Consider the following 26,415-nt stretch of genomic DNA (forward strand, 5'->3'; position numbering starts at 1 on the left):
GAGCTCGCTGTGTTCACGCTTACTGTAATGCTCTGTTTAAAATGAGCACAACGGGTCAAAATTAATCAGGATTACAAGGGCACAAATCCACTTCAGAAATAGGTTTTCTACCAATCTTCCCCCTGCTATCCCAAGATGCCTCAGGTTTTTTTTTCTAGTGGAAGGCACACTGCAGGTTTACCATCCCACTATGGAAGGTTGCACCTCGCTAAGACACCAAGGGCCTCAGAGAGCACCGCGGTACAAGTAGAAGGCGGTGGTTGGATTATTCGACTCGCCATAAAACCCACACACGCAACATTCAACATGGCTGGTGCAAATTCCAAAGTGCTCTACTCAGATATTTCTAGCTGCTGACAGCTAGGTGATAACTCCCCACCACTTCCACAGGCCCGGCGCTGTGAAATGTCATAAGAGGACCTGCATGTAAAGTGTTTATCTGTGCTCTGTTGATGTGCCCCGCACATGCTCAGCAGCTACATTTAGCATTTTGTTTGCCTTCAAGCAAGTGACAACAGCAAACTCTGACCTTTGATTCAATAACAGCAGCCCTGAGCGGGGCACAAGTCTTTGCAGCGTTCTTACTTAAAAACGCCATCCTCCAGGAAATCGATACTTTGCAGGAGGTTTAAGACAGGAAATAAACAAAAACCAATAACTGTTAGATAACGCTTGCCCTCTGCGGTACCTTCCTACATCACAACCACCAACACAAACAGACGTTCGGCCCAACTCAACGAGCTGGTAGGTGAAAACACCCAGAGAGAATTACACGCTGCCGCAGATACCATTACCTTGTGCTATTATCAGCGTTGGCTCAGACGAATAAGAGGCTGTCAACAGACTAGCGATGTAGCGATGATGAAAACTAAATATGAGGGAGAGAATGAAAAGGGTGTCCGGGTTTTGCCCCGAACCCTGTTCTGTGTGCGTAATTACAGTGCTCTGCCGCTGCTGATTACAATGTTGGTCTTTCCTCTTCTCCGTGAACCCTGAACCGTTTCATTACCACGACAGGCTGTGGGCCTGTGTACAATTTGAATGCAACCTCAACTGTTTGTACCCGTAACCGCTGGTCAAAGTAAAGTCGAAAGGGCATCAGAACGTTTAAGAACGAGAGTGCAAGTAAAGGAAACACTCATTATCTAGTGAATTATACAGATACACAGCATTAGGTATTCATGTACAGCATAATGTTTGCCTGTGTGTGTGTTTGCATCCGTCTGAGAGTGCAGTAGCAAACGGCTCGACAGAGCCGGTGATCAGGGGAAAGAAGGCTTCTCATCAGTCCCTCAGGGCCGTGAGTGAGGCTGGTAGCGTGCCACATACGCTGTGCTGCTGCTGCTGCATACCAAACCAGAAGAAAACAGCCCGTGGGCTTCTCTGTATTACACACACATTATCCACAGGATCGGCCAAAAACAAACACCGTCCCAGCATCCATTACTGCCAAACACCAACACTGGAATGCTAAATAATAGCTTGCTGGCACACTGTAATTTAAGCGTGATAACATCCTCCTTACCATCACTGCACCAAACAGCGGGTTCTGTTTTTGTTTTTGATGCCTCACCTTTCCTGACCCCTAAACTCTTATCTGGTGCCCTTTGTCCAGATCATCTAAACAGGATCTGGTTGATCTGTGCGATAATCACAAGAGACTTTGATTGGATTGTCTGGGTGTAATTCCAGGGACGTAAATCCTCTGCTCACGCATTAGCGCGAGACACAAACGCATTCCATCATCTGCTGAAATAAAGGGGATTTTGAGTGTGTATTAGAGGCCTCGGTCGGGTGTGTGATTGTAACATTGCGTTTCCACAGCATTTGTGTCTGCTTATGTGGAGCAAACATTTTAACAAGCATGTGGGGGAAATGAGTGAACGCCTTGGAAGCCGATAACAGAAGCTGTTCGGCAGCTCGGTGGGGAACATATGGCGTCAGACGCGATCCAGCTGTTTGCTGCGCCATAAAAGTCTGGCAGCCATTGTTCATGCGAATGCTGTTTTCACGAGGCTGCTGGTGGTCACAGGTCATCTCAGTCACTCAGAAAGCTCTCCTGCTTTCTCTCAGTGGAGAGTGGAAAAACTCAACGCTACTGTACACAAAACCAAGCCACTACCCGTTTCATATGTCGATGAAAGAGAACGGATGCTTGGAGATAAGCGTGTAGAAACAGTTGTTGGGAAATATTACAACCAAGCTACTAGAATTACAACATTTAAAGCCAACAAATACACAAAAAAAACAGAACAGTTATGGAAAGATCAGGTAAGCAGAACGGCTACTTCCGCTATGTCGAGGCATGCTGATCTGTGTACGTCTGCAGACCCCCCCCCCCCCGTCAGTATCTAAAACCCTCCTGACTGGTTTACAATGAGCCGATCCTCCACCTCCTCCCTCAGCTGGTGTTAATGGGCCTTCTTCCTGTTTCTTGCCCAGAGGGGACATGGTCTGCATGCTGCTATCTGTCACGAGTCGGCTGATTGCTGCCCCCCCCCCCCCCCATCCACAGTTTGACACCTTTACCCCTGCTCCAACCTGCCAAGCATCATCGCATGTAGAAAATATTCAGATGCAGCAAACAGTGTGTGCCTGCATGACGTTTGTGACATGCCAAATATATCCACCAATTTATGTCACCGCATAAACACGAAAGCACCAACTCTGCTGAGCCCCCCCCCCCCCCACACACACACACACACACACAGTCACGCCATACTGAAGCAAAGGAGGCCTCATAATCCACATATGTGCATATGTGCATGCACACAGAGTTTGTGCTGTCTAGGGGCCGACAAAGCTCTTTCTCTGTCTTTCCTTTGGCATCCATTATGATCCAGGCCTGCTGTCAGAGAGCTTGTAATGCCTGAGGGGAAGTTCCCATTTGTGGGAGCATGTGGCAGGGAGGCTTTAAATCCCCTCTAATGAACCAATATGTAGAAGGACTAAGCCTTTGGTGGGGTCGTCCAAGACACGCCACTATGCACCCAGGCAAAATGCATGCATATGTAGTCACCAGACCTTGTTTATGTCTGCCGACATTTAAATCTGAAAGGAAGCTCCAGGATTAGAGCGGAACACAATTAGACTCGTTTGCAGAACCCTGTTGTGGTTATGTGTATGAAAAAAGAGGAGGAGGAGGAGAAAGGACTGCAGCTGACTTACCTTTGGGTGTGGTAGGAGAAAAGAGCTTCTCTGATCCTACATCAGACACCTGGAAAAACAAACACACTCTAAGTGGATCGGCCTGAATTTACAAGAAATATGTCCAAAACCGAAAAAACAAAACAAATACATTTATAATGGAATAGTTTAAATGCTACCACGTGCACATATGATGTCCACCCATGCATGGGCACGGGTGTTGGGACCTACAAGTTCAGCTCTCGCACGGAAAAACAAACAATCAATCACCAGTTTCCAATCAGCCAAGGAGAGGAGCTCCCTCCCAACAGAATCTGTGTTTTTGTCCCTGATGAAGCAACATTAGATGGCACTGTTGGGCCACCTGAAAACCCTCAGAAGAAACGCTGCCAAGAACAGAGGAGTGTTGGCTATGCAGCAAAGGCTGCAGCTACAAGGACACACACACTGGAAATCATTAAAAAAATCTCGTTAAAAGAACACACTTCTACTCTTTTCTTTTCAAATAAGGTAAAGTCTCCATGACCTTTATAAAACAGTTCTGAATGACAGCGAGGAGTGTGAACCAGGTGGACTAAAATCAAACGGATTGTGTCGAAGTAGAAAAGAGTAAAAGTAATAAAGGAGACTTCTAGACTAAACACTGCCAAGTATTTCCCTTTAGAAAGGCCTGTATGTGCTGGCCAGCACTCTTTCATTAAAAACATATAGAATTTCATGAAATGCCTCACTGACCAGGCAAGAAACCTGATGACAATAACAAAAAATCAGCAAACCCACACAGAACCTGACATTGTGTGCTTGGGCAGTGTTATTAACTAGAAGAATCCTCCTCAGCCTGCTTTATGAGCCCAGACATGGGCTGCAGGAGGCCACAGACTCCTTTTGCTGCAGCTCCTCTCATGTGAGATCTGCAGACTTGTAAAAATCCGCAGGAGTCGAACATATGTTCCACCCAAAGGTCCCGAGCGTCCTTAACTGCCACGCTTGTATTTCAGGCCGCACAAAAGGAGCATATGTAAAGAACGAACAGTGATTCTGAGCAAGAGACAGAAAGAGACAGCGAAGGATTCTGTAAACACAGATGGCTGTCCTTGGCATCCCCCTTAGTTCCTCACTAGTGTTTTGAGGACATTGTCTTCCTTCCAAGACCTCAGATTTCTACTTGACGGTCCTGCGTTACTTTTCTGTAGGATTTTTGTACGTCTGCGCTTGATGTCTCGTCTCGGCGATAACCACAGCAGGACTCTAGCAAAGTGTGCTGCCCCACTAACGCCAATAAACAAGCTATAAAAATACAAATGCCGTTTAGGGGAGACCCCAAAAAGCTGCGTGAAAAACTGTTACTTACAGAGCAATTCTGATTTATGTCAAATTCTGCAGCACCTGAAGAAACACCAGAAGCCAGTTGTCCGAAGCTTCTGATTCAACACCAACAATTACAGAGAGAACAAAACAATCAACAGAGAGAAAGTTGTTAGAGCAGCGGCAGCCATCAGTTATGAGATTAAAAAACGACAATAAATCCTGAAAAACCTGTCAGCTAGTGGGCTAATGGCTGTTCAGCATACACGAGCTGCTTCTGTACAGCAAAGAGGAACTATTAACACCTCTTTGATCTCTATAAGTCGAGCATTCAAAGGCAGACAAACACTCCGCAGAACAAAAACATTTCCTGTTTCGTCTTACAGGAGACAAAGCCAAAGACTACTGAGGAAAGACAAAGTGTTGTGCATTGCCCCCTTTCACTCTCCCAGAACCAGGGCGCTGCTCTACAACACAGGCTCTTTGTTGGCTTTGGATGACATTATGCTCCAGTACCAAGCCTCAGCTCTGCAGCAGCACAACCTCAGCCTTGAATCATGGCCCCGCAGGCCCTGGAAGAAAAATATGGGCTCTGAGTGAAATGAAGCTTGTCAAATGGACACGGGAGCTGGCTCCGGGTCTCGCTCCGAGTGGCATGGGGTCACAAACCCAGAGAAAAACAGGGTAGGTAGTGCTATAACTCACTGTAACGCTTGCTAAGGCCAGAGTGCTTATCCAGAGAGCACGACAGACACAACATGCTGATGAGAGTGTTTGTTATTTACTAGCGCCATCCAGGTCTCCTTAAACTTACTCCGGCTGTTCAGAGAGTCAACACGAGCTCTTCATGTTCCAGCTGGATCCAGAATCACATCAACAACTGATGTTCAGAGGTCAACGCTGTGCTTTGCACCTGCCAAGCCTGTATGAGTCAGCTTTACAATCCACAATTACAAGGCCGGCCTGCAAAAGCACTTCTCAAGAAGGCATGCCGAAGCAGAGCTCCGATCGGGGTGGCTGTTGTTTTTGGAGAACGTTCTGGGCTTTGTTGGTCAAGTTGACATTTTTTCGCTGGGCTGAGCTGCTGGCAGTCTGGCTCTGCTGGTGGTTGTGGTGTGCAGAGGTCATGTATAACAAATTCTTCACACTCTCTTTGTTGAGGCAACCCTGGCTGCCATTAAAAACAAGACGGAGAAAGATGAGACAGAAGGGAAACACTTACAGAGAGAAGCAGAGAGACAGTGAAAATAAGGAGCAAAGGCCAAGTTTTCCAAAGGAAACAGGGAAATTTAACCATTTAAAAAAAACTATGGGGGGAAATTTAAGCCACATTGCTCAGGAGCCAAAAGCCCTTGGAGCGGGCCGCAGGAAGCCTGACCTTTGCGAGGGCCGTCTGCTATTTGAGCCTGGGGCTTCAGGGGCCCGGCCTTCTCTCTTGAGGGCCGTCAGCAGGCCTCAGCTTTCCTTCCCTATTCTATTCATTAGCCATGCTTTATGATTCAGCTTCCTCTGAGCCACACAAGAGCTCCCTGAGGAAAGAGGCTGTTGGATAGAGGGAGAAAAAAGGGAGTGAGACTGAGGGAGGGGGGGTAGAAAGAAGAAAGAAGGAGGTCACAGGGCCCAGCCGGAGTTCAGATCTCAGCAGCTGTGAAATCCTCCCGTTTCCTCGGCAGGCGTAAAAGGAACAGGGGAGGAAGAAAAGGAGTTAAAGGAGCACGCTTGGCCGGCAAACCCCGCTATTACAGTGCTAACTCTCCAAAGCACCACATGCTGAATGATAATTCCCAGATTTAGGGAATGCCAAATTGCAAATTAAACCACAGTTTGTTTTAAAAAGTCCACAACTTCCTTGAACACCAGTGGCTTATTTGCCCTCCAAATCTCCAAATGATTGCAGGGCTGCAGAGGAGGAGCGGAGAGGCAGAAAACCTTGAAAGCAGAAAATGAGACATTTGCTGCCAGGCAAAAAATACATTTGCCTTCCGAGCAAAGAAGCATGTTCGCGTTGCTTTTACTTAACAACTTAGCAAGCTAATTAATTTAGAAAATCCGAGACATGCTTAATTGCATTCCTTTAGTGTTCAAACGCCTCCACGCTTCATTTCCACACAATGGGCCACCAGAGCATGGCGATGCAGCCAGTGTGTGTGTGTGTGTGTGTGTGTGTGTGTGGGGTCTAATCAGCTGAATGACCTTGAGGCATACATTTATGAAAAGCATTGATCAGTTAAAGCTGTGATTTCACCGAGACAGGAAGGTCAGCAATTACCCGGATTCAATTAACCTCGTTTAGCAAAGACTGCTGAGAGACCAGTTTCTCCCCAACAACCCACCACGCAGCAGCTCCTCTCCGCCTCGGATCAAACCATGCCCAGGCCTTCCCTCTACCTTTCATCTGAGACATCTTGCATCCCGCGCAGAAGAGCAAATTATCTTTCAGCAGGAGAACCCATGCAGTCGGAGGCGAGTGAAAAGGAGCTAAATACAGTCTCCTCCTGTTGTGCAAGGAGGTGCTGCACATCTCCTCCCTGATATCATCTTAAACAATCTGGCGTCGCTATCACCGCAGCTGTGGTGTGAAAACAGTGAAACCGGTTAGTTAACTCTGCTGTGGGCTCATGTCTGTAAAAACAATAATTACTATTTACTCGTGCATCATTTGGCACCATCGTTGTCTTGGACAGGTGTCGAAGCAGCGAATCTAAACATCCACATACCGCTGAATAAATTATACTCTGGATAAAAACAAAACAGGAGATATTTAGAAAACTTGTCCAGATGATTGTAACAAAAACACTGAGAGCATCTTCATTAGAGACATAAAACTCAGACGAAGAACATTCTTAGCTTGGTTAAAGATTCTCCCTAAACTCACGACTACAACGTCCTCTCCGCTATTACTCATTTCAGCAGATCAACAAAGTCTAACAGCAGCAGTATTAGGATTAAAGACAGATCAAAAAAGCTGTAAAAGTTATGATTGTTTTTAATTCGTGCACAGAAAAAGGATGGGTGTGTGCAAAGTGCTTAGCCAAAGTTCATGAATGTATTTGTAGTTCCAGTCCACTAAGAGTTTTGTAAAACATTTCTATAGCCTCCAGTCTGAAAAGTACTTTAATATAGTTTCATCACCTAATCGTCTGTGTGGACGAGAGGAGCAAAATCAGCAGAAAATCCTTCTTTCTGAATAGATTATGGGTGAATGGAGGATAAATATGAACCAATAGGTTCTAAAAATGTCATTTTTCCACCTGAAAAGTAGAGGAGTCTTTTGGTTTTCAGTCTTTTAACTCATTCACTGCCAATGACGACTAAAGTCGTCATTTGCATTTTTTTTGTTTGCATTTTGTTTGAGCATCGGAACGCGCCCCCGCGCTGAGAGAACAAACATCTCAGCCCTGAAGCCGATCTTCATCTGCATACGTCACAGATCACATGATCAGGAAGCAACACATCCATGTGTTAGGAGATCGTTTTGGTCCGTTCCTGTAAAAAAAGTGAGGCGCGAACCGGAAAAGCGTCTGCCGATCACAATTCGACAACGGATTATGAAAGAACGGATAACGCTCGAAATACGCAGCTTCTTCCTGATGGAAGAGGTGAGTCTCCTCTTTGTTTTGGTTGATTTGGCATCGACATCATGCTAGCGCGCAACGTTCTGTGACTCTTAAAAAAACAGTAAAAACGGTGAGAAACGCTGGCAGCGAATGAGTTAATGACACAACTTATACATACCATACACTTATTACACATCAAACTCTTCAGCTACCTCTCCTCTCTCTCAGAGTGTTAAAATAAAACAGATCTGAGGTAGTTTTTGACATATGTTAGTTTATTTGACTCAAATAGTGAAGTAGAAATTTCCCTGGACTAAAACAAAAACAAGAATCTTCACCCAAGGTTTGCTTCTCTTATCTGAAGGTCTTCCTAAAAGTTTTATCACCACAGGTGCAATATGTACAGAAATGGAAAAAATAAAAAAACAACTAACTAATAAACACACCTTAGCTTGGTGGAAATGAGATTCAGCTGCTGCTGGAGCCAAATTAAAAATGGCACTTTTCCTGTTACTGACTTAAACTGAAGTAGTGCTCAGAAAATGTTTAAAATGCAAGATATATGAGATATGTGAAGATAGTGACAAAACAATATGGAGCATCCCTACTAAAAGACAAATGTATAGACCGCTGGCTTTTTGTTTTAACGATTCAAAGAAAAAAGCCTAAAAAGACCCCAAACTAACAGCACTTCCTGCTGTTCTGCGAGCTGCTGCAGATGAGTCAAACGTTTTCATCTTAACAAATATGTTTGGTGGTGCAATGTGCACACCTATTGTTGTTGATTTAACATGACGCGGAGGGAAAAAGGGTTCAACAGAAAGTGTGACGAAGGAAAATGAGGGTGAAGAGGAAAAAGGGAAGTGGGCCACGGGACGCATATTCTAGCATGGATGATCAGGCACTCAATTACCCAGACTCAACCTGTCTGTTCATGCCTCCACACACACACACACACAGACACACACACACACACACACACACACACACACACACACACACACACACACACACACACACACACACACACACACACACACACAAAACCACCACTGTTAATTTGCTTCTCCGCTTGGTGTTTCATCACTGTCAACTTCCACCTTCACTGCCCTCTCTTCCAATTTTCCATTCATTGTCACCCGCAGTCCTGGAGCCCCTCTCTGTCCTGAGTGCCACTGAGGTGCTGCAGTAACCAGAGGTGACACAGAGTCTGGAGTCAGAGTCCTGATGGGATGGAAGACGCTGAAGAAACCAGGTCATCAGAGCCACTGACCTCCTTTTCAATCTTTTCAGGAAGTGATTTGACTCAGAAAGTCTTTCTGCTCCACGGCTTTGTTTCAGTGTGCTTCATTCTGTTTTAGACATAATGTTCCAAATGCTTGTTATTCTGAGTTTATTCTGGAAAACTGAGTGCGGTGCATCATTAAAAAAAACCACAACCGGTGTCCACCCAGTGTCCTCTACTCCTGTCACCCTTCCTCCCCAGATGTCTGTGAATGCTACCGTTGCATTAGACGTGCACAGTGGGCCTACAGCTCCCAGGCTGCAACGAGAGGCACCAAATTAATTATCTTCCCAGCATTCGTCCTCACACCGCTCCAGAAACTTAACGACCTCCCGAGCGGTCTTTTATAATAAGTTGCAGCGGTGCTATGCAATGAATTGGAACAGACACCATCCACCTCACTTTCAATTCCCACCCTCCGTTCCCTCCGCATCCACCGATGCCTGCTTGTCAGAATAGGTGTGGGACAGCAAAAAAAAAAAAAAAAAAAATCAGCTAGCATGATGAGATATATATATGGAGAAGGAAGGAAGCATCCCACGCATCTGTCAACCTGCAGATACTCACCTAGACTGAAGCATCATTAAGATGATGATGTATTCCACGGTGACCAAGTAACATAGAGTGATTTCCCCCTGCAAGCGTAGCAAACACACACACACCAGTCCGTGCTTCGCCCGAAGAGCCATTTTCATAAGCACGTATAAACGCTTGTGTGTCTGTGTGGGAGCACCGAGGCTGGAGACTCCTGATTCCTCTCCCCCTAGCAACAGACGCAAGGAAATTAATACCGATAGACGAGCACAGGGGCTTGAGCTTTGTGTAAAATATTACCCTCCGTCTCGCTTACTGCGCCCCACACTATCACTCCTCTCTTCCCTCCCTCCCTCCCTCCCAGGCTGTGCAGCAGTTGCTGGCCCTTATCATTGCTGCCTGTCAGTTTAGTATACAAATTAGCAGTCTGTCAGGGGGATGCAGGGGCCTGTTTCATCTGTAGGGAGAAGGGCAGAGGCACACACTGCGTTAAAGCCTCTCGCTGCTGCAGACAGAGAGAGTCACAAATCAACGCCACAGCAGGCCCACAGCCAGCTCTAACCAGATAAGGAGAAATGAAGGAAAAAGGAGCAGCCATATTTCACTAGAGAGGATCCAGATCTGCTCAAACTCCCTGCAAGGGCCTAAAGCGAAGCATGGATGGGGGCACAGGGACAAATCACAACATCTACCCCACAGGCTGAAAAGCAGAGGAGGTGGATTTGTAAAACCAATAAAAAAATAAATGCGTTCAGTTGATTAAAAACTGATCAGAGGAAATTAGCACGTGCACCCGTTTTCTGCTGCTAAGTGAATGTGTGGATGTTAAAACCAAAAGAGACAAAACATCTGGTGAGGGCTCTCATTAAGTGGTGTAATGCAACGAGGCACAGTTTAAATTGCAGCAATAAAAGCCGACAGACAAATCATGTCGACCACTGCAATCCATTTAACTCAATTAATGAAACACTAGATCTATGCTCGTGGTTTAAAAGCATCCGCGGCTCTCCTCGAATGCTAGTGTAGAAAATTAGGTCCTGCATGGGGCTGCAGACAGGGGGGTGGAAGGAGCACTTGCATTAGCTCTCTTTAGTGAAGTACAGCGGAGTGTGAAAGGGCCACGGCCTCTTTTTCTCTGTGATGTCAAAACGTATTCCAGTAGCGATAAGAAGATCAGGTAATCTCTCAGTGGGATCAGGGGCGGGTCCTCATTACTGCTGGTCCTGATACCGATCTGAACACTGACGGCCTCGCTCGCCTCTGCAGGATTTCCACCAGCAGCGACGGCTGATAGCCCTTAAAGACACGGCTCGCCGCTCCCCGATTGGTTGGTCAAAAGCCACAACCAAATAGCACCCTGTGGGTGGGTGCGATAGGAGCCTCGCTCTCCCCATATCCACATCATCCGTGTTGTAAAGCCTACACCGGTGTCATTGTGGGTGGTGGGAAGTAAAAAAGCTTTCCTCGGTGTTATTGTCTGAGAGGCATGATAACAGACAGGCGGATTATTTCAAAAACAGCTTCCTCCAGAGCTCTCACAATGCGCCGCCGTTGTTGCTGTGGAGAGGATCCTGGAGGAGATAATAATAATATTCCTAGTCAGAGTCCTCGCTGCATTCAAGCTGCCTCACAGAGAGGTACACATCACTCCGACTGGCCCGCTGTGACATAATCACCCTGCAGAGAGCTGCAGGCAAGCTTGGCAGGCAAACCACCTCTCACTGCAGCTAGTTAAGAGAAAGGTGGCTTTAAGCACGGCTCAATAAAAACTCCCGTTGAACTTCTTTTCTTTAGTCCATCCGAACAATACCGAGGTGACTCACAGCCCACCTCAGGCTCCACCACTCGCATTCCTCCTTTCTTCTGCCTTCTTGAGATTGAGCTGTGCTTTTGACTCGGACGAATTTGCTAAGAGGGGAAAAAAAAAAAAAAACCCGGCAGAATTTAAATAATGACTCAACCCACACACGGCGAGTTTCTTCTGCAGCAAAAGACAGCAGACAAAGAGAAGAAAAGGCAAAGCTGGCACCGACGTGCTCCTCTGGGCGCGGACACCTTTAATGAGAGGAAAAAAAGCACAGCGAGAGGCAGATCTCACCCCTACTATGCCAGTGATTTTGAGTCAAATGAATCACCTCCCCTCTAACACAAATAAATATTGTTCTAATACCAGCGAGAGTTTATCGCTGACTCGGAAAACTACGGGGGACCCAGGCTTGAATCACGCACACTACACGAGTCATTCTGCATCCCACAGGCTCCATAATGCACCCACTGGATGTCTGTGACCCACGGAGCTCACAAATAACCAGTGTGAAATGTTGGAGGTGGGAAGTTGGTAAACATGTTTCACAGATTTAGGTAGACACGTTGCTAATCTTTTCATATCAGTGGAGTTCCCAGGATGAAGGCAGCAACGTGTTCCTGCTGAGGAATGAAGGAGTAGGACGGCAAGTGTTGGAGTGGAAAACTGGAAACGGAGAGGAGACGGTCACCCCAAAGCATTCCTGCGCCCTCACACCTCCATCTGACTTTGGAGGAAATGTGGTATGCACTATATAAAGGAGTCTGCAGCCCCTAAAGCCCCCTCCCCCCCAGGCCTCCGTGGAAAAGGATGTGGCATGTTAAGTGGAATTTACTTTTGATGCAGACATCAGGCTTCAGGTTCCTGGCAGCTGTAATCCAAGCTTCTCCCCAGGGCCTCACTGCAGGGTTATCCAGGACACCAAATACCCAAGCAGTCACCTTTAGAGATGCCTTCGTAGCTCAGCTGCCATTTTGAAAGCACGGGGTAGTTGTCTGGGGTTGCTGGAGGACACCGTTTAAAGAAAAAAACCGAAATAAAAATGTATCACCGAACACAGGAAGCTGCAGCGGAACTTTGTGTCCGATGAGGAGTTTGTAGCGCTCAGACGGCTGATGCTCCTATGGTGTTTTTACAGGGTTTCAGAAGGAAAAGATGAAACCTGAAACCCTAAAGCTCGCAGCATATCAACTACTTTGTCACAGCGATAAACCCTTAATGCTTTGATGCTGCATTTTCCTCGAGTTCTGAATTTGTTATGAAGACGGATTTCCGAGCGGGGGATGTCGTGAACCTTTATTTTGAGGGTGTGGACTTAAAACAACCATCCACCTCCTCTAACGTCCGTTTCATGATGTGACAAAGCTGCTCGGTCAACAACAGCCCAGATGTGTAACTCGGCGTGGGGTCGGTGGACCCTGATGACATATCAGGGTAACACTGGTGAAGCCAGTTTAACTCCATCCTGACAACTGCAGGCCTGTTGTGAGAGAGCTCATGGCTTTGGACCTGACACTTGCGGTGTAACATTATCCTAGCGCCGCCGTGGCCTGACCTTGGCAATGGCTATGTTAGTGGTGGTGTTCAGTTCCAGGGATTACTGCAGCAGCTATAAACCGACTACTGATATCAGTGGCTTATTGTGGCTACTAGAACGTGATGAAAGCCTTTCGCCGCTTGTAGAATCGGTCAACAAAGACTGCATTTATTATCTTTTTATTGTTAAGTCTAGTATTCTGTAAAACACAGAGTTTTTTTTCAAGGTTTTTATCCATTTAAACACAAAAACAGGCCGAGTGGGGGGAAACATTTCACCCTGCACGCATCCACATTTATGGGCAATCGCTGCAGAAATGCCAGTTAAATGTTGCTGATAAAGCCGAGTCTGTGCACAGCATCATTTGCTCAGATTTAAAATATAATGAAGCAAGTCAATGCAACTTTGTCTTACATGCAACTGCCTAAATTATTGATGAGTTAAAAAAAAACTGCAAGCATAAAGTGCTCCCTGAAGCACTGGAGCGCTCTTTTGGGCTTGTTCGTGATGACAATAATGAACGTCTCAGTCCTTGTTAAAAGCTTTGTTTTTCCTGGTGAGTCTCTTTGTACGAGAAGAATAAATTAGCTGGATGAATGCCGAGTCACAGGCAGAAGGCGGTTGTTTTCATTTCCACCAGGTTAGCTTCAGCGATGCTATTTGAGGGCATGTACATATAGCAGTGGATTGATTTTTCTCCAGTGTGGTGGAAAAGGCAAGGTTTAACAGCTCATTACAGCGGTGCACGACTCTGCCTTAACAAATGAGTTTACTGTCAATAAAACAAGCCTGACAATTACACGGAGAAACTACCTCTTCCTGCCTTTTCAAGCAGACCTGATTGTCCAAGCTATGCCAACAAGCGGTGTGCCTTTTAGAAACTCATTCTTGATTTTAAGCAAATATTTGACAACGGTCTGTTTTTGAAAGCCATTTCATCATCTGCTGGTCCAGATCCACCCCGACTGACCCAGATGGCTCCTGCTTGTATTTGAATAAGAGATATGCAAACAGATGGAGTCAAGGCAGCAGCTTGTGTGCTCAAGCGGCCTTTTCTCACACCTGACAGCCTTTGGATTAGCCCTTCCAGGCTCAAGGGCCTGTATACTGCATTCATTCAGCAGAGAAGGAAAACGTGTGTTTGCATTTCACGTCTGTCAGTAGTAAGAATGCATATGGTTGATATGAGGCAGCCGAGATAAACAGAGCTGCCACTGAAACAGGTACCTCCAGAAATTCTTATACGCACTCAGGCCAACTAAAACCTGCTGAAGATGCATCTAGTGAGGGTGGACTCAGCAGGAGGAGGAGCTCGTCTTAAATCATGGTTTTAGCTCCATTTACAGTTTCTGATGGTAAACATCCTCAGGGGTGTCCAGCTGGGCTAGACAAGTAGCATGTCACCCTACCCCATGCAGCCCAGCAACATCAACTACACCCCTGGAGCGACTCCACGAAGACCTGACACACACACACACACACACACACACACACACACACACACACACACACACACACACACACACACACACACACACACACACACACACACACACACACACACTACCCACGGCAGATCCATAGCTCCATACATAACCAGTGTGGTTAAAACAGGAATGCATCACTACTGTTTGACTACAAACAACAACACAAACAAGGACATCAGGGTTCTTGTGACGATCCAGACAGATCCCACTTTAAACGGTTTGTGATGGTATGCTAATGCTTCTTGGCTATGCGGATGTGTGGGAGTGAGTGTGGGCCTACCATGTGTGATGATTGATGGCTCGCTGGAAACTACTGAAACTGCCGGGGCAGACTTTAACTGCTTCTCTGACAGCTACACTTGTTCTCTCGGCCCAGGCCTCACCCTGTCACTAACAGGTGGCCTGTCCCTCACAGCAATGTCATTTGCCTGGCACAGCAGTAACCACGGCGACTCTTCACCAGGCTGCATTCGGGTTTCCAATGCTACGGTTTTACAGGCCAAACCGATGCAGTGGCAGAATGCAGGGAAAGGAGTTAGAGGGGAGAGAGGGGAGAGAGGGGAGGGGGAAAAAATCCTCCAATCAAATAAATGCCACTGTAAGCACAAGTGACAAGTCTTGTTTGGGGTTGTTGCTGCTAGGGGCCTGAAAGGCCAGCACTGTCTCATCTCCTCAGCCATGTCTGCAAGGTAGGTAGGAGGGAGGGGGAGGGAGGGAGGAATGCCTGATTGGTGCCATAGCCGAGGGTGAAAGCAGGCCAATTATATTTCCTATTCCTCGGGAACAAGCCAGATCCTTCTGGTAGAGTGAAGCCTCTGCCATCGCTCCTCTCCTCACCTCTCAAGGCACTTCACATAGATAAATAAATGACAGCTCCACCGGGGCTCGGTCCAGCCTCCCAGCACACACAGCAGAGGCTGCAGGCTGCCTGTCCGTTTTCCTTCACCTGGCATTACTGCAGATAGACATTTTTCACATTATCGCTGCATTGTCTCTGCTGCCCTGTTCACTCAGCGAGTTGTGGCTGATGATGTTGGCAGAGGACCTAAGGAGATAGGGAGGAAATGTCTCTTGTCAAAGTCAGCACGGCCTGGCTTTGCAGAAATTTAACAAGTTCCCTGGGCTCTCTCCATTCACTGTCTGACGGAGCACGGTGCCACGACACGGCCTCCTGACAGCCCAGGGCATGTCACTGTCGGTGACACTTGATGGACAGCAGAGGAGAGGACTGAGGAGGGGGGGGGGGGAGGCTCAGCCCTGAAAACCTCTTAACAACCTTAGGCTACAACTTTCCTTCAGACGCTAAAATCTTACAGAGAAAAATCCTTGTTTTTGACATAAGGACTTTCTTTGTGGGGCAGTCAAACATCCCGCCGTGTTTGTGTTTTATTTTCCCTTCGTAATGATCAGGTAGAAGCCAACAGACACACTCTCAGGCATAAAATGAGTGCGTAAGAGCATTCTTTCCCCCCGCACTCTCACCACTCCCCGATGGTTAAAGCAAAAACCAGATGTTGCGGATCAGTGGAGATAAAATACAAGGCAAATAAAAGTGGAGGATGGAATTGCATGTATTAACTATAATCAAAAAGAAACAAAACAGAGACCAGGATGCTTTAATTACTTCTCACATATAATTTGGTTTTGCGGGGGCAAGAAAGACTCCACCAAATGAAAAAAGATGAAAAGGAACTCAAATCACATGGAAAGAAAGTGCAGAGGCTTTGTTCACACACTCCATCCACTCTCCACAGCTGTAGGCTGAAAACCTGCCTCAAAAACTCACTGTCAACTGCCCACGGGTACACATTGGAACCACGGTGGATTTAAACTGTCCAACATGGCGGTGACGCTAAAAAGGACGCCGTCTGTGCTGACAAATGTAAGAAAAACTCTGCAGATTCTGGACGTACAAACTCCAGTGATAGTTTCCGACAAGTGTTCATCCTCTGGAGTTTCCTCATCCTGAATTAAATCCTGATTTGAATAATTTGTCATGCCATCCTGCCAAATAACCAGAGAAAAGCGTTACGTTTGGCCACCGGAGAGAACTTGGATGAGGCCTGAGTGAGGTGCTCTATGAATCTACTTCACTGCTGTCTTCTGCTCGCAGAGACTCTCTCGACTCGCTGGTGTTTCCACAGTGCTAAATTGCACAGATGTTCCACAATCTGTGGCAGTGTTAATTACCCAAATGTGAGCGGCAGCTCGTCAGTTCCTCGCTAACGAAGAGGCCTGCTTTTCAGCGAGGGTGCCGTATGTTTGGTATGTAGACCCATTTCCACCCAGCGCTCCCCAGGCTCTGCTTGGACCACCCGACGCATCCGCGTGCGTCCCAGAGAAGACGCAACTAATTAAAGCTCCCGACTCGAATCTGCTTACTAAGGGGGAAAAACGCGCGGCTTGGATTAAAAGACGGGGAGAGCAGTGAAGTGGAATGGGGGGGCTTTAATACACTGCAAGTGAAAAGGCTTAGGAGGAAATATGAGAACCCTCTATGGTAAGAACCCAGGCAGAGCTGGAAGGAAACGCTGTGTGAACGTGAGCCGATCAGTCAGTCTGATCCTTTAGCATTTCCAAAGCCCCGAGGCAGAGACAAGACGGTTGTTTTCTAGAAAAGTGTCTGCTTAACGCTCCTGCCTGCCTCGTCTTCCACATGCACATTGATTCTCGACTAGCAGCATACAGACTGAGAGCGCTCCAACCAAACGGGCACAGAAATATTAATATGCAGCCTGGACAAAGATAGTTTTCACATCCACAGACAGCAATTGGCAGTCTAATGGCAGCACACTGCAACAGCATCCTCACAGCAACTCTCAGCTGTTAATGCACCGCTTCTTATGTGGAATGTTCAAAACAAAGGTGTTGAGACTTCCCCTCGTGAATCATACTCGCCGGCTAAAAGCCTAGCTGAAGTGTACCACCCACCTCCTGATGCACTTGAACGCCACAGCCTGAAGTAGCACCGGGAGACGACATAATGAATGCACGGAGCTCGGTGTCACAGGGGCTTGTGTGGTGCACAAAACGATGGGGCAATTAGGCCCACACGACACCTCGGGATGGCGTGATGAAGGACTCCTGGGCCCGTCTCCTCCGCCTCTGTTCCTCTATCATTAAGGACTGAGCAGCCACATCTGGCTAATGGCACGCCTGGGGTTCCTGCTCAAACACTGTGCCACGCCGTGCACATTTAATTACGCCTCATAAAGGTAACAAAAGACAGCCTGCTCTCGGAGAAACGCCATTCGGAATGAGAGATGGGAAGAGAGGGAGAAACTGACCAGCTGCAGGTTGACCCGGGTCGGCAGCTTCAAAAAGAGGGGAGTTTGTTTAAGTGTCTTCACCTCTCCTCGAGATGGGCTGCGATGAGCGGACTGGGAGCAGGGGATGCTCAGTAGCTCAGAATCAAAGGTTTGTCTCCCCTCTTCTGTAAACCATGACCTGCAGCGGGCACCGACCGCTACCAATGGATAATTGCTGCAGGGCGGGGGGATTAAAGGGAAAGCTCGTTTGAAATATGTATTGGATTTAGTAGCTGTTTGAAGAGAAGAGGGACTACTTTGTCAGGCGGAACGAGAAAACAACAAGAGTAACATCACAGGAGAATGAATAAAGCTGTGCAAGGGCCCGCTGCTCCGTTTTCCTTGTATAACCCATCTGCCCATGCAAAGAGCTCAGCACATTCAGCTGAGAGCATACCTGCTGAATGAGTGACCTACGCCTTCAATTGAACCTGAAGGCACACAAAAGACTTTGGCTGGCTGGTTCGTGCCGCACACAGCTGACATTTGGAGCTGAGAGAAGAAAAACAAATTAAAAAAGGAAAAAAAAAAGAAAAAACAACACCACAAGCAGCAATATAAGCCCCAGGTCCCTCAGTGAGCAGATGCCCACGTTTAGGAAAAAGCATCAGAGAGGAAGAGATGAGGACAAAGAGCCGCGGCTCATTGTTGAAGCGGTCAATTGTGTGGCGGTGTGAGAGCAGGCTAACGCCACGGGAAAGGTCACCGGTCACTTCCATTTGGACCTGCACATAAATCCCCTGCTGTCTGGGGGAACGAACACTGCTCACTTTGAAAAAAAGAAAGAAAAGAAGAAACGACAATTCTATAAAAATGTGAGAAAAACACCTCAGTTGTTTTACAGCTACTGGCGCTATGCAGCACCAAGGACCTTTATGTAACTTAAATGATAAAAACAGAAACATCTCTGCTGTACGCGTTAAAAACAAGCCTGCCAATGGCCTCCCTCAACACCAGCATCCTCTCCTGGAAAGTCCCCCTCTGCCTTTGGTGCAGGGAGAGTGTTTTACGGCAAGTCCCTTGTCAGGATAAAGACGTAGATCTAAGTGCACGGAGACGAGCATAAATTCTCCCAATGTGGACCCACATGTAGCCCCGGGAGCGTCCTCAGAGTACAGATAACGTCACATGCTCTGCGTCATCCGTTATAAAATAACTCCATCCCCCTAACGAGCCACATGTAATATGACTCATACGTCTGTAAATGAATGAAAAACTTTCCTGTCCGTGGAAAAAAAAAAGAGCACATGTTACATTTTAACACATCGGGGCAACAAATGAGCAGCTGATGTAAAATGCATGAATCTGAGAGGATTTACAGACTCTGGCTTCAGCACCAGGGGAACCATTCCTCAGTGTTAATGTGGTGACTACAGGACCAGGTCCAGGGATGAACTTGTTTTCTGTCCAGTAAATCTCACAGAAACGGCACAGGCATAGAAATAGGACCTGTCCGGATCTGCTGGCCTTCACAGACCCGCAGCAGAAGCGGGACGTTTGTTGCAAACCTGCAGCACAAGCAGATTGTGAGAAACTCAAAGAAATATACAGACGACAGCTTAAGTCTCTGAGTATAAGCCAATTCAGTTAAGCTCCACATTTTAGACAGGTTCCTGTAGGGATTTACAATACGTTTAGAGTGTGCTCCACCCTAAGCACAGCTTTAACCATAAATACATCAACAACATACCAAACCGACATGTTTTTTTAACATTTCCAGTCAGAATGTTTATTTAAAGTTAGACACAGCAAGCATAGAGTATTACGTTTGGTGCTGACTGATAACACTCTGAATTTGCAGGCATTGTTGCGACATGGTGTTGCATCCAAATGCTAATACTATTTTCCTGAACGTCTCCTCGGCTCATTTTTCACCTCAGAGTTCACGCACACATCCAGAATAAATCTCCATTTCTTCTTCTATCTCCTATGCAGGCTTCAGGGGGCACAAGGCATTAGTCTCATGATGCTGGGTTTGTCATGTCTTCCCCAGCTGTGATCTGCCTGAACTCTTACATTACAAATAGCTGGAGGATTTTTCACCTTCTTATCACATTTGCCAAGCAGGCCTGTCTCTTATCAGCTTTCCGCTAGAGATAAATGGGCTTTTGAAGATAGGAATAAGAGAGGGTTTTTGCAAGCTAATTCCAGAGACCCATCTGCAGCAGATTGCAGATAGGTGCCAGGGAGCAGAAAATAGATTCATATTTTTATATGAAGGTGGCAGACGTATCAGGTTGAGAAGCAATTGGTTTTACAATGTCATAGACTCACTTTTGCAGAACCGACAGGCGACGGAGAAGACAATAGATGGACTGAGAATAAGCATAACTTCATTACTGTTCACACGTTTCAAAGCAGGATTCACACAAAACCTGGTAGGAAAAAAAAAACTCCAACACAGCCAGCCTGAAACCCCCAGAAACCTGAATCTTTTATTAAAATCATACATTTCATAACTACCTCCCAAATTTCAATGTCTGTCTTATTAAAATTTAAACTGAGTGATTTATAACTTTAAACATCACTTTAAATATCTATAAAAACGTATAAAATATGGAATAATCTCTGAATACATTTTCATTTAAAACACTTAAACATTAAAGAGACATTTAGTCAGGGGGGTGATATAAATATTAAGATGCTTTTGAATTTTCTAACACATCTGCAGACGTCACTCCTCATTTATAGCATCTGATAAACATTTTTATTGACAGAAGCCGCAGCAGAACCTATTGTATAGCTTCCATAGATCGTTTCACACTTTGGGGACAAATCCATAACGCAGATTAACTACGTCACTCTGAACACAGCACTTCCTGTCCCTGTAGAATATTACACTAATGCGGGCCAGACCAGAGGGAGCTCAGAAATGGGACGCGCGTCTAAGCCTCATTATATGGCAGCAGAAACGGACAGTGAATTATTCCTAAACTCTCCAGTAATTATTTCACGCGGAGCGCCGCTGACGCGCTCCTGCTGTTGCGCTAATATTAACAGGCGACGTGTGCGCCAGACTGACCTTGATGGTTGGGATTCTTCAGGGGGCGATGGGGAAGAAAACCTAATTAAAGAGCTCCTCCCGTGGGTGAGAGGGTGAGGCAGACACGGGACACGCTGCTGTCCCGACTATGAAGGTGCGCTCACATCGAGCTGCAGTCAAATCACATGGAAATGAAATGTGGATGAAACGAAACCCGCCTTTTGTTCACGAAAGATCTGCAGAAAATAGCGCGTATTCTTTGTAATTTTCTAGAAAGAAAAAACCCAGAAATATTTCTAAAACCGAACTTTTATCTAACAGCTGGTTTATAACGTGATCCAGAAGGGAAGTATTCAAAAATAAAAGCAGGTTTAACTCAGAACTTATTCGTTTTTCCCCCTGCATTGTGTGCAGTGCGCTTATGGAGAGGAAAATGCGCCTGCAGCCGCACGGCGACGCAAGCGATGAGAAAAATCCTCCACCGAGCCGTTCTTTCAGCAGCTACAGCGGGCCATGTGCACCAGAATCACACACATTCGACTCGTTTAACGACCACAAGTCCGAAGATCACACAAAGAGAATAAAAACAGCAGAAACATCGTCTGAATGTCATCTTACCGATTCCAAAGGCGCAGCGATCGGTCGCGGAGGATATCCAAATCAGCCAGGCTGGAGAAAAATACCAACACGCTTTCAAACGTGGATCTAAGCAGAACTTATCGGGGTAAATCCAACTGGGAGGAAATGATATTGTTCATGAGTCAGGCGGCATGGATTCTGTAAACCTGCAGGAACAATAAATCTTCGGAGGGGATCTCGCCTCCTCTCGAAAGGAAACAAAACCGTCGGGATCTTTAAACACGCCGAGATCAACAGCGTTGGTTTTTCTCTCCCTTTGTTTATTTATCTAAAGTTCGTTTGATAATTATCGGAGAGAATCTTTGTCACACCGAATCCCGCACCGCTCATCTGGATCCAAGTCGGACAGAGCAGATCGTCCAGTAGATTCCACAAAGTACCTGTCTTTCTTTAACGGAAAACGCGTCGAAATCCACATCCAAGAGCCGAGAGGGCGTTCGGCTGAACCGCGAGAAAAGCGGCTGACGGTTATCCACCGGATCCCGGCGCGTTCAGAGGAACGACAGGGCCAGAAAAACGCAGTGCGCTCGGCTCCTCTCCGACCTGCTCTCCTGCGCGCAACAGAACGAGAACTGTGCAGCTCTGCGCGTCAGCCAGGGGGTGTGTGTGTGTGTGTGTGTGTGTGTGTGTGTGTGTGTGTGTGTGTGTGTGTGTGTGTGTGTGTGTGTGTGTGTGTGTGTGTGTCAGCAGCTGTTGAAAAGGAGGACAGAACGAGACCAGAGCAATCGACTGAGAGGGCTTGATCTGATTAGTTAACACTGTTGCCGATAATGAGCCGTTTTTTAATGATCTTTAAAGTTATTAAATAATCTGTTTCCTGGAGAATCAGCAGCATGCCTGCTCCTACATGATCTACACACAGTAGTTAGTATTTTTATTGAAACAAAGCAAATTCCCTTCTCATTATCTGATGAACCTTTTAAATAATAATCATCTACCCCTCTGACTTAACAATACAGATTTATTAATTTATTCATTTTAAATGTTACTGACGAACATCTGCCCTACAATCACCAACACTTCTAACAAACAACAGTGGGGTGGACAGGAATTCGGCCCCCACTGACCTTTCTGTCTGACACTTCCCCAGAACTCCCAGTAGCCACAGGGAATATGGATCAGCATAAATCCTGACCATGTATGCAGATCTAGCAGCTCCTTCTCCACAGTAGAGACGTAACTCTTCTAATGTTCTTCAGAGGAAAACTCTCTGAGGCTAAAAAGAAGAAGGATGGAGCTCTGACATCTCCAACAAAGTTCGCCCTGTGGTTATCCTGTTCCTCTTCTGACCTGCTTAACTTAGCCGTGATTGAAGTCGGGTTGAAAGAGGCTTATGCTTGCAAAATGCCGAGGCAGAGTAGGGGGCGCCTTTACAACTCCACCTCCCTGCAGTTTTCTGAAGACAATTTAAAGACGAGGGTTCGCTTTCTGCCACGTTGTGTTACGCTCCACAGAAACCCCGGAGAGAAAACTTTGTTACGTGAAACAAATCATCTTTAAATAAATAAATAAATGCATGAGTGAAGTGGGGGTATAGAGCAAGCAACGCACTGATCAAAGTGGGCACGAACATATCTTCCTTGTAGGTGCAGCACTGTTTACATAAAGTCAGCCCGACTATGCAGGCTTGTGTGAAGAATGCTAAACTTGTAATTATTTCTCAGCTGACTGTGATTAGAGATCATCCCTTTAGCCTTCTGTCTCACATTCAGACACACAACATAAACACAAAAAGGACAGCATTCCAGAAAATGCACGCTCCAAAAATAAAGTGTAGATACCGGGATTTCCTGGAAAACTGCACCAACAACCATAAACTCTGGAATCATTAGCCCTGATGTCCAAACGGTGCCGTCTTCATGCCTATTTAGGTTTGTCTGAATAGTGTGTTCTCCTGAGAAGAACACAAGCAAAAGGTTAGTGTTGACCAAATACACAGGTCAGTGGTAAAGTTCAAAAGGGAGCTGAAGGTAGCGTCATTGCATCAGAACTCGCTGGTATTTGATTTTTCCAGAGTTGCAAGATTGTGCAAACCTGAAAACTTAGTGGTGTGCGCGGACACGGTGGTGCTCAGTATGTACAGTGGTTCCAGCACAGATGTCTTTTGGCATTACCATTCTCCTGATAATAACTTTTTGCTTTCCTTAACGTTGGACATGTTACTACTAGTTTACCCATTTCATTATAGATCCACTAGGATACATACAATAAAGTTGATCTCACCAAATAGAATATTTACTAAGACATCACAATAGAACTATAGACACATTATTTTGTGTGTGTGTGTGTGTGTGTGTGTGTGTGTGTGTGTGTGTGTGTGTGTGTGTGTGTGTGTGTGTGTGTGTGTGTGTGTGTGTCTGCTCTGTCTTCTCGATCCCCAGTGAGTCGTGGAGGATGGCTGCTTATACTGAGCCAGGATTCTCTGGAGGTTTCTTCCTGTTAAAAGGGAGTTTTCCTCTCCACTGTCGCTGCATGCTTGCTTAGTATGAGGATTGCTGTATAGTCACTGACACCAGTCAGTGACTTGATGCAATTTGCTGGGTTCCTTATATAGGAAACATTATTTCTGCTTGGCTTAATGAACTGACCTGAATTGGAATGTTTATTATGTGAAGTGCCTTGAGACGACTCTTGTCGTGATTTGGCGCTATATAAATAAACTTGAATTGAATTAGAATAAAATTTGTTTCACTTCTTTATGAAGTTTTTTTTGGATCCTATATTTTATTCACCTCGTATTTCTAAATAACAGAGATCTGGCTGTGCAGTCTACCTACAGCTAAGCCATGTGAAGTTTCTAAGGTAAAGGTTTATCCAGTACATTTCCTTTGGGAGGAAGCCTGGGTGTATTTTCTGACCTTCAGCTCTTTAACAACCAGCTTTCAGTTTCACGTCCATTCAATGGTGGGCCGCTAATGCTGCAAGCCTCAGCCAGAAGAACAGTTAATCTCAGGTAAGCCTGCACTGACTGAGTGGATCTGCAGGCCCGGTCCAAATATCTACCTTGTGGAAATAGCATCTGGCACACAACACCATCCAACTCAACAGCTTCCCAAAATAGGAACAAGTTATATGGAAGCTTTGACGCACAGGGAGAAGGCAGAGGGCTGGAATATGCTGATAGCATATCAGACGCCAACCGGGAGTTCGTTTTGACAGCAAAGATCTACTTTAATGTAAAACTGTACGGCAGAGATTTCTTAGCATGTGGTTTTAGCTAACGGCTTCATCGTCATTTATGAAATCCACTAGCAAAAAACTTAATAAAACACTTTAGAGTTACACGTTTTAAAGCCTGGAGGCACTGAAGGACAAAACACAAATTCACTCTGCAGCGGTCTTCATCATCCTGCAACCTTCTACAGCTCCAGAAAATCCCATGGAAGTTAACACTTTCTAAAGGATACAGACAAAAGCAGAGTGAGTTCACTCATCTGACAAATACCAATTATGCTTCCACATTTGTGGTCTCAGCTAATCGGAGCTGTGAAGCCATTTGTAGTCTCGCTCTGCCTGAACAGAAAACCACAACGAGTTTGAAATCCGGCTATCTTTAGTCTGAATCCTTGTCATTACTAGTAATGACGGTGGAGAGACACAACATAGGCCGTCACCATCAAAACGGAACCTCGTCATGTTTTATTCCATTTTATTTCCGCGGCTGTACATTGTAATTTCTGTCTGGAGAGAGCCTTGCAGGATCCATGATTTATTCATTACGGGCGCCGGAGTGGCATAGACCAACGATGCGGGAATGAGCACCTTACTCAATGACTCCCATCTTTCAATATAGACAGACTTTCTAGGTCATCCATTTGGAGCACCAGAGCCCTCCAAAACACGAGCACTTCCACTGGAAACGGAGGCCGTAGAACGCCACACACTTTGTGGGACTCTCAGGAGACCCAACAAAAACTAAGGACTTTACAGAGATCCCGAGTCTGTAGGAAGGCTAAAGTAGAAGATTCAGACAGCATTAGTTAAGTTAATTCATTTAATTTAGCTCAGATGTTTACTTTTAAGCTCTTTTATTTCTATTTAGTGTATGCACAATGTTGAGCAGCTGGTCTTTAAAGGGATATTCCACCCAAAATTGAAATTTTGTCTGTTGACATAATTCCCAGCATTAGATGAGTAGGGAAAGACCATTTTTAAGCAGCCCAGTCATTCTCCTGACCCAGCTGTACTCCTTTAGCTTTAGCTTAGCATAAAACACAGTAAGTGAATGGATCCAGTTAGCATTGAGAGTAAAACCATCCTTAAAAATCAATCAGCAGTGATTCTAATTCTGCTTGGTGACCTAAACAATTAGACTAACTACAAGTGAAAATAATTAGTAACATAAAGGAATCACAGGCGATTGGGACTACTTTATGACAAAGCACCGGCAGCCCCAAAGACACCTGCTTCTGTAAACACATGCACATTATTAGTGAACCGGCATAAAAACACGTCTGCGTACGTAATGCAGCTCAGAGTTTTCTGTTTTCTTTGAAGATTTCTGATAAAAGTCTTAAGCACCGTTTCATTTTAAAACATTAAACTTTTGCATGAATGGGAGCCAGTGCTCCATTTTGAGAATCCACCCCCCCCCCCCACACACACACACACACACATACACACACGCAAGCTCCCATATCTCCTGTGCAAATGCAATGTGCTTAGTTTTCTCTTGTTTCTCATGTGTGTGTGTGTGAGTGTGTGTGTGTGTGTTTACGGAAGCAGGTGTTTTGGGGGCTGCCAGTGGAGGCTTACAGCTGTGCTTTGTCATAAAGTAGTCCCAAGTCTAAAATGGCGTCGGTGATTCCTTTGTGTTATTTATTATTTTC

General features: G+C 45.9%; 1 protein-coding gene across 8 annotated transcripts in view; it reads right to left on the reverse strand.

Moving 5' to 3' along the window:
• The window catches only part of fbrsl1 (fibrosin-like 1), a 356,228-nt gene that overhangs the window by 32,653 nt on the left and 297,160 nt on the right, over nucleotides 1-26,415 (reverse strand). For all 8 annotated transcript variants that reach the window (XM_054731281.2, XM_054731279.2, XM_054731286.2 and 5 more), the window contains one exon: nucleotides 3,169-3,217. In XM_054731281.2, the coding sequence (XP_054587256.2) occupies nucleotides 3,169-3,217 (49 nt within the window). The remainder of the gene's footprint in view (nucleotides 1-3,168; nucleotides 3,218-26,415) is intronic.

Source organism: Nothobranchius furzeri, chromosome 17 (assembly GCF_043380555.1).
Source record: "Nothobranchius furzeri strain GRZ-AD chromosome 17, NfurGRZ-RIMD1, whole genome shotgun sequence".
Lineage (NCBI taxonomy): Eukaryota > Metazoa > Chordata > Actinopteri > Cyprinodontiformes > Nothobranchiidae > Nothobranchius > Nothobranchius furzeri.